The 8,773-nt window shown below is 46.0% G+C and overlaps 1 protein-coding gene across 1 annotated transcript in view; it reads right to left on the bottom strand.

Annotated features, from left to right (window-relative positions):
* The window catches only part of CAP1 (adenylate cyclase associated protein 1), a 9,303-nt gene extending 4,284 nt beyond the window's left edge, over positions 1 to 5,019 (bottom strand). The window contains exons 1-7 of the mRNA XM_019512380.1: positions 4,907 to 5,019; positions 4,303 to 4,403; positions 3,556 to 3,633; positions 1,351 to 1,494; positions 1,165 to 1,250; positions 178 to 283; positions 5 to 60 (exon numbers count right to left, since the gene is read on the bottom strand). Of these exons, the coding sequence (XP_019367925.1) occupies positions 5 to 60; positions 178 to 283; positions 1,165 to 1,250; positions 1,351 to 1,494; positions 3,556 to 3,633; positions 4,303 to 4,403; positions 4,907 to 5,009 (674 nt within the window). The 5' untranslated portion in view covers positions 5,010 to 5,019. The remainder of the gene's footprint in view (positions 1 to 4; positions 61 to 177; positions 284 to 1,164; positions 1,251 to 1,350; positions 1,495 to 3,555; positions 3,634 to 4,302; positions 4,404 to 4,906) is intronic.
* Positions 5,020 to 8,773: the final 3,754 nt, after the last annotated feature.

The raw sequence follows: 8,773 nt of genomic DNA, 5'->3' as shown, positions 1-8,773 counted from the left end.
CAGCGGGGCAAAGGGAGGAGGAGCAGGAGGCATGCCAGCCACTTGTGTGGCTGTAGGACCCTGTAAGAAGTGCCAGAGAGGATGTTTGAAGCTTGGGTGTTCATCACCTGGTGCCCGTCACACCCTGCCAGCCCTGCAGAGTGGGAAGCTCCGACGGCCAACCTAATCAGTGCTCACCGTTTTGCTCCAGGCCAGTCCAGTGGTGTGATATTCTTTGATATAAGCCTGCAGCTCCGCCCAGATACTCAAATAAGCTTTGACCCAGTCCACCTGCTTCTTATCTCTAAGGGAACAAAATCATCAGGAGCTGAGTAGTGTAGGAGAGAGAGGGAAGCCATGCCACCAGAACTGGATCTTTGCATTTCTTTGTCCTCTGCTTTGCAGGAGACCATTTAGACTCTGTAGTGACACCAATGCTGAGAGCAAAGTGCCAGACACCATGTCCTCAGCCCTGGGCTGCTGTTGGCAAGACAGCTGGAGGGCAGTCTGTACCATACAGGGAAAGATTTAAAACCACTTTTATGCAGGGCTGAGTCTTGGATCCCAGCCCTCCACAGTTTGTCAGGGGTAGACATCATACAGAACCAACCAGACCTGCATTTATTACAATAGCTAGGGGCTTGATTTAAGCTAGTTGGGGAAAAGGTCTTGTTGCCTAGGGGAAACAGACAAAGAGGGTTACTAGATGAAGGATGTCAACACACTTGCTTCCACTGATCTACCAAGGGCACAGATCCAAGTGTGGTGACCGTGCCACAGAAGGAGCCGAGGCATAATAAATACAGCCTTCCCAGTTAAAGGAGTGGTTCTAAGTTTTGTGGGCCAGGCTCTGAGCGACTCATGGAAGGGAGTCACCTTTAGTTGTGGCTCAGCTCACAGCCGCTAGAGCTCCAGATTCTGGAGACTGACTGAGGGGTGGCTCACAATGTAACTGGAAGGGCCTTGCCTGAGGCAGACAAGGTTCTCCCAGATGAAGTGTGACTAGTGAGGTGCAATGCTGTACCCCAACATAGAGGCCGATCCCAGAAACTGAGAAGCTTTATTCTTTTAACTCTTTGTGATGTGTTGGAAGCTCCACATGCACCCAAGCGGGAGGTCTAACTCCTGATCTCAGTACCCAGGGGTCTGCAGCCCTCCCACCATGTAGCGTAAAGCTGAACCTACACATCTTTGTACTCCTTGAGGACCCGGTTGGTGTAAAACATGGCAGCGTCAGTCATTTCCTTCACATAGGGGCCAGGCTTTGGAGCCTAGAGAAGAGAGAATGAGTTAAAGCCCAGGGGTTTTTGCAGCACTCATCTTTGTTTTCCCTCCCATGCCAAGGAGCTCACTGCCTGCTCCTGGTCTTACCATGGCCACCCAGCCTAGGGCTGGGATGCTTTCACTGACAGCTGATAGGTGGTTGAAGAGTTTGCTGCCACGATTCTGCTCCCTGAAGTTCTGCACCACTTGGATTTGGTCTGAAATGGGTTTCATGAGCGTTGAGAGGTTACTCTACAAAACAGAAGGGCAGGTGGCATCCGAGTCAGATTGTCAGCATCTTTTCAGAGGGGCACTGCATCCTTGCACTTAGAATTTGTTTGAGAAGGTGCTCATCCCCTAAAGGGGTTCCAGCTAGCCAGTGCCTTCGCAAAACTGATACATAAGCTGAGGTTTTCTCTCTGCTTCAATTAGGCTGCTGGAGAAGCAAGCCAGTGCAGTGAAATCACAGTCTGGAGTTAGATTGGCAGTGTGACATGAACCCAAGAAGATCTTAGGGTCCTGCCACATGTTCAAATCTTAGGGTCCTGCCACATGTTCAAATTGAAGCTCGATAGATACCAGCTATTAAGTTGTTCCACACTTTCAAGCACTATCTTCATAGCTGGCTAGCTCTTTTTATAGCTGGATGGACATGTATATGGTGTGATAGTTACTTTGCATGTGTGGCCAGTCTAAACTGATTAAGCAATTAACCAGTTACTTGCATAATGTTTGTAACGTATCACAGGAGCCTTAGCCAAGTAGCAAGAGGCAGAAACATCCTTCAAAGCTTTTGTAGTTCTCAGATGATTTCCAAGTCACTGACTTCCTTTGTAACATGCTGAGCACACTTCCTCTTTAGACAACAAAGTAACGACTTTATATTATTAGGTACGTTTCTGCATGTTCAACCCAAGTCCCTACAATATGTAAACTGGATGCAGTGAGTCAATGGGAGGGTCAGAGATGGCTCTTCTAAAAGTTACTTCTGAAAATAAAATTCCAGCCATTAATACTGAGGTGTACACACATCTCATAAAGCCTCCTTTGTGAGGCTCTAGGGCATGTACCCAGAGGTTAGGACACAGACACTCAGCAGGAGCTTTCCTATGCCATTGGCCTGTCCTATAACAAGGCTTTCCATAGCTTCAACCCTAAAGCAGATGTCTTGGCTCCCTCCTTGCCATCTATGACCACATGACCACCTCTGGTAGCAGCATACAAGGGAAGCAGTATTAGGGAAATGTGCACTGCTCTTTTCTGCTTTGCCCTTTGTTTTGTTATCCCTTCTAAACCTGCTCTGTTCTAGAAAGAAACAAGGGAAGGTTGTTCCCCGAGACCACCAGCTAGTGCTTCAGGCTGCAGTTTGGAAAACTCTGATTGAAATCCATGGCCAGGTATCAGCAGGGCAAACACTTGAGTAAATAAAGCTTGGGGATTTGCATATTTGATGCATTAAACCTGAATTGATTGAGTAGAGGCCTTTAAAAAGAGCTACCATGGAGCAAAAAGCTATGAGCAATCCACTTCCAACAAACTACTTAAATAATGAATCGGTTGGATTTGTAGGAGGGTTCTTGGCCCAGCAGACTATCCAGAATGTCTCAATCCTGGGAAGTCTGGTTTAGGATGAAAAACCTCCAACGCTAAGCTGGGACACTATGTTTTGGAGCGAAGAGGAAAGCAATGTGGGAATACTGACGTCTTGCAGCACTGACAGCTGCCATGTGAGAGCTATTATAAGGAAGGGTTAGAGGTGGATATTGCAACACTGGGGAAGTGAGTGTCAGAAGAAGAAAACCAGCTTCTTTTCCTGTCCCTTTCCTGCAGATCTGGGACAAGTGTTGGTCTGCTTACGAAATGACAACTGATCCGATGAACCTAGGCACTGGTGAGGCATCATAGAATCTAGTCAGATGCTCACCCCCCCAGGTAAGAATCACTGTGAGGAACTTGTGAAGATGTGAGCACCCTGTAATGCTAAGAATCATCTATTCAATGCTTAATGTTGTTTCCAGCTCAGGCAAATTATGTTCTGTATCCCACAGCTTAGTGAACAGGGGCTATCCAGGGTTGATGCCAATGAAACACAGGTGACTTGAAACTGTCCTGCCTGCATGAGAAGGAACTGTCTGGCTGTATCATGAGCAATGTAATTACAGTAAATTCACGGCACAGCTGTAAAAAAAAACTCAACTTTTCCCAGTTATCACAACATCCTCTACTTTTGCACTTGTCCCCAAAATCAGCCAAGACCCCTTCCCTACACACATACGCCTCCAAGGGATCCCTGCTAGCATTGTTCAGTCTTACCTCTGATGGCTGCTGGCACTGAGATGCTGTTACCAGGAGAGATCTCTCAATCATCAAGCCCTTGTGAACCATCTCAGCCTGAAAAGGAAGGGAGAAAGTGGTAATACTGTTGCATGGATAGAGAGGAAGGGCCAGGGATAAATATACTAGCTGGAATCTGGGAGACAGATTCAGTTCCCATGTCCACCACCCATCGTAACCTTAGAGTCCTTTGCCTTAGCCCCATTGGTACAATGGGGACAGACACAGTCCTTACCTCATGGGAGAGGTGCAAGGACAAATCCATTAATCAATCAAAGTGCTGAGATACAGAGCTTAAGGTAATGACATGCAGAGGGCAGAGGACAGCTATAGGGACCAGTTCATCTTTTCTGGCTGCTCTGGTTTTGTTTCAATTGTGGAAAAAAAGGCAATTCTGGTCCATTCGTTCTGGTTTGTTATTTATATAGCACAGCTAACTTGGAGATCCCTGCCCATTTCTCATCTGCCAGTCAGAAGGGGCAACACAGATATTTAACAGCAATAAAGTTGGGGAGCATTATCCTGACTTAGAGGGAGAGAAACCACAGAGAAAGATGAAGGTCTCCCCAGGGCCCAGACCTCTACTGAAGCCACAAAGACTGCCTGCTCTCCAGGTGACTATGCTAAAGGAACACAGAGCTCAGTGAACTCTTGGGTGGCCCTCAGAGGTCTGAATTAGCAATCAGCCATACATTTACAACATGGGATTAGAAGCCTGAGTCTTACATGTTCCTGTGCGTCACCACCAATTTCTTTGCTGATCTTCATATATTCAGCTACTGGACCAGCCAGAAGGGAGTCGAAAGCTTGCACGTACTGTGCTACTCCTACAGGAAAGGCCAGAGCGCAGCAGTTAAGTAGCAGCAGATGGATTCACAGCACAGAAGCATCCATGAGCCACATTTTCAGTGCATACCACCCCCTTTGTTACAGTGAAATTTCTCAAGGAGACCTTTAGTGATCAGGATGATGGGGGTCAGAGCATCTGATATGACTGATCCTCAAGTATATTGCTGGATGCTGGTCTAAATGCTTAAGCAGCAGCAGCAGCTTGGCTCCAAAGAGACAAGGAAAGTATAACACTCACAGGAAGTTCTGGTCTTAACAGTAACCACAGGCCTCCCTGTACTTGTGCGTGTGATATCTGCTGTGAAACTCACTTCCCCTACTTGTATGCCTAGTCAGACACAGAGAGCATGCGAACCAGTGCTGTGTATAGGCATCTGCCTCTTGGAATGCACCACCAGTGTCAGTCATGCAAAGCTTCTAGTAGAGGATTTTCATAACTTAACATGAAACAGCTCAGGGGTTTTGTCATCTGGGGCCTTACCTTTGGGAGAGCCATCTCCACATGTGCCTGGGCCCCGGGACATGCCCTCTAGCCGCACCACAGCCTTCTCCAGCCGTTCAACCAGGCTCTGCATGTCTGCCATGGTTCACGATCTGCAGAGAGACAACTTATTATAGCATCTCAGAATGAGCCCTGCGCACTAAATATTCTGAAGATAGGCTTAGCAGAAGTTCAATCCTGACCTAATGAAATGATGAATCTAATTCTAATTCTAGGCTTATGTTAGCCAGTTTAAACACGTTAGATTGTGCAGCAAGATAACCTATTGTTCAGACCCTGTGTGGTTAGACTACCTGTCAGAACCCACCAGACAGGAACCCCTCAGCCAATCCATAATGACCAGGGAGCATCTACTGCATAGTAATATGCAACATATCCATATTACACTGACATGGAGAGTTTCCAGATACTCTGCAGAGGTGCTTAAATACCACAGAAAACCCTACATGGAATTTCATTTAAAAGAGGACTTGATCCAAGCTCTAATTATGCCTGTAGCCACTGCGTAACAAATCTGTGAGTGGGAGGGCTCTTTTCTGACTCCTGCGGTTGCTTCATAGGAACAATTCACTCTAGTTAAGATTTGATGCATCTCGGGAATCAAAACTGCCACAACTGAGATGCCCACACTGACCCCTACATTCCACCACCCCACGGAAAATGCCCCGCCTTCTGCAATGCCCACCAAATTAGCATGCTCACTCGAGATATGCTGGCACGTGCCAAGACAAGCAGCTGCGCAAGAGAAGAATGTGGAGTTGCTGCGGAGACAATGTCGCCCCTGTTTGTGCTTTCCATCTACACGCTTGTGTTTCTAAGCCAGCTACACAAAGCTGGGCACATGAGTCATTTAAGTGTTCTCCAAGTGAGAAGCTTAAGTATAATAAAGTTTTCCCATTAACTCCTGCCCAGAAGAGACTTGGCCCTGGGGAGCTTTAGAATTTACCCTCTAAACACGAAGGGGAAGGGAGTGCAGGGAGGGGTCAGAAGCAAGCCAGCCACATACTCATCTTATCGCTTTACATTAAGGCATTTTGTAGCATGAATCAAGACTGCTGCCTGAGCACACAACTTCCTTTTATTGCAAACAGCCTTCAGCCCTCTAAACCCTGCCAGCAAACAGCCAACCTTCAGTCACTGCCCTTACCTACCCAAGGGGATAAAACACCAAGTATTTGACTCTGCTTGCATAGCTGGAATTAGTTCTTCCCTGAAAGTTAAACTTGGATTTGATTCGCTTGTGTGTGCAAGCCTATTGTGTTCCGCCATAAAGTTTGCATTTTCCTTGGTCTCTGGAGGCCGTGAGCCAGATCCAACATTACTGAGTCACAAGGAACACTGATGTCACAGGACAAACAAGGTCATTTTTCCATCCTTCTGCTTGCACGGAGACTCAGGAACAGGAGAAGTGGGGGCAGGGTGTCTGATGCAATGTTCCATCCCAGTCTGTTTACCCAACTTCAGAGAGGAAGAGAGCTGCTTCCTCCTTGCTGCCGTAGAGTCTCCTCTAACTCACTTTATAGAAAGGTGATCAGCAGCAACTACTCAAACGTTTCAAGAGTCAGGTGTGAGGCTGATCTCACAACCTCTACCAAGGACCAACTCGCCTCCAAGTCACAGAATCCCAATGCTCTTTCTTGGCAGGAGACTCCAGACAAAAAGGTGTTTGTAGAACAGAGAAGCTGCCAAATCACAGCTTTGGCCCTTCCCAGTCTCCACCCCTCAGGGGAATGCTTTTTCCCCATGGGTGCTTCTGTTTCTGGAGCAGATAAACTCACTGCGAAAAGGCGCATGTGCCTCCCAAAAGGATCACAGAAAGCAGGCAAAGCTGCTATTCTGCACCACTGATCCCTCCTTCCCGCATTCCATATGGGGCTCTAATCTGGTCAGTCCCATTACCCTGAGTCTCCAACTGCATTTTAGACAGGGATTACAACCAGCAAGAAAGCTCAGCTGGAGAGCAGCTTCCTACTTGGAATAATAAAACAGGCTATGGCAGGCTTGTACAGAGCAGAGCACACAACGCAGTATGCTGGTGAGACCAAAGAGAGGTTACCAAATATCTCCCAAACTCCAAGTGAATTCCCTCATTCCTACCACCGATGCAACATTTCCCCCACGCTCACACTTTGCAGCTTATGCCAAAAGCAGTCTTCAAAGCATGGCATCCGAGGACAGTTCTATAAGCCCAGCACCACCTAACAGATGGTGAATTAATTTTATCTTCTGTTTGACAGACTGGGTACCCTTCAGTGTTAGGACACAATTTGCAAGGAAATCGCTCCAACTTTGCTGTCAATGTATTAAGGGACTTAATTGCAAATGATGAGGCTGATACACTTAAGTCGCCCGTTATTATTCTCTTCTTGCTAGTCTTCAACCCTGCAGAGGTACCCCTCGGTGCCTTTTATAGATGCAGAGTCTGTATATAATATAAAGATATTTCCTTATATGGACAAAAAGCTTCCTTATGTTGATCATGGTAGAACATACAATCCAGAACGACTCATGCTTAGCAAGAAGCATGCCATGATATTGCCTGATTAGAGCCGTCTAACACAAAATGCAGAAGCAAAGTGTAACAAAGAGTCTGAGATTTACGGATTAACTTGGATTTCTGCAGGTCTTTTGACACAAGGGAATACACGCAGTGAATTCTTAGTTATCTGTGTGTGGCACAGGATTGTAAACTCAGACAGAGATCACTTAGGAGTCCTGGTACACTGCATAATTCAAACTCTTTCTATAGCGTAGTCGTATGTCAAAGATCACAAACTAGCCCTTCAGATAACTAGGAGAGTGAGGATTAGAATAGGCTCCGTTTTTCAGGTTATAGCCAGAGTTACATGTAGGCTTTGTTTTTACAGGAGCTTTTATTTTTTTCCCCTGTTGATGATTACAAATCACATCTCCAAGAACCAACTACATCCAGTTTCAGCTCTGCTACTAAGCCAAGAATGGACACTAGCATTCATGCATTTTACTCCAGGCAAGAGACCAACTCACCTCTGCAGAAAATTTCAGAGGATATTTTGGTTAAGCTATTCACTAGATCTAATTAACCATTAACAGGCTTTCCAACTGCAACTACCAATTGGCCTTATGCACGGATCAAAACAAGAATCAGAAATAAGAGGTATATGTGCTAAATTAATCCAATACAAGATTAATCTAATAAAAAATATCACATTTAGCCAAAGAACCTTGCCTGTCTATGCCCTTAGACCAACATGGCTACAATCAACACCCCCCAAGTTAATCCAAGGTACTTAATCCTGCACAACAGCTTAGACAAGGACATTTTGCATTTTGGGGGGCATCATGGAGTGACACTATGTGATAATCGCTGGAAGGATCAACATGTCCCCGCTGCATTTGTGCAGGATGTAGCGATAGCTAGCTTGGCAAGTCAAAATAATAAACCTTAATGCTGCAGTCCTCTCATTTGGTCACTCTTCAAGAGAACGGAAGGTCAGTTTTATAACTTCTCTAGCAGCTTCAGAGCCTGAAAGGAAGTGAGGTGTGCCCTCTTCCCCTCAGCATAGATTCTGTATTTCCAAAATAAGAGAAGCTGAATCTCCTGTTGACATTTCCATTGCAATAGTGGTGGGGCAATGGTGTTATGAAAATAAACTATGCTCTTTTTAAGATGACACTGATCTCAGCAGGTGTTTCATAGTTTCCAAACATTTATAGCTTCCACAAGCTTTAAGACTTGGTTTTTAAGTAGCACTTTGGCTGATCGAGACAGGTCTTACTTGAAGTAGGAGAGGAAGGTGGTAATCAGAATGACTGAATTTAGAATCCAATGTATCCGGGCTGTCGCCAGAGCTAGCAATGAATCCA

This window comes from Gavialis gangeticus, unplaced genomic scaffold, assembly GCF_001723915.1.
Source record: "Gavialis gangeticus isolate Ggan-Ray unplaced genomic scaffold, GavGan_comp1, whole genome shotgun sequence".
Taxonomy (NCBI): domain Eukaryota; kingdom Metazoa; phylum Chordata; order Crocodylia; family Gavialidae; genus Gavialis; species Gavialis gangeticus.
Note: the sequence above shows the minus strand (reverse complement) of the source record. Positions and strands in the feature narration are given on the sequence as shown.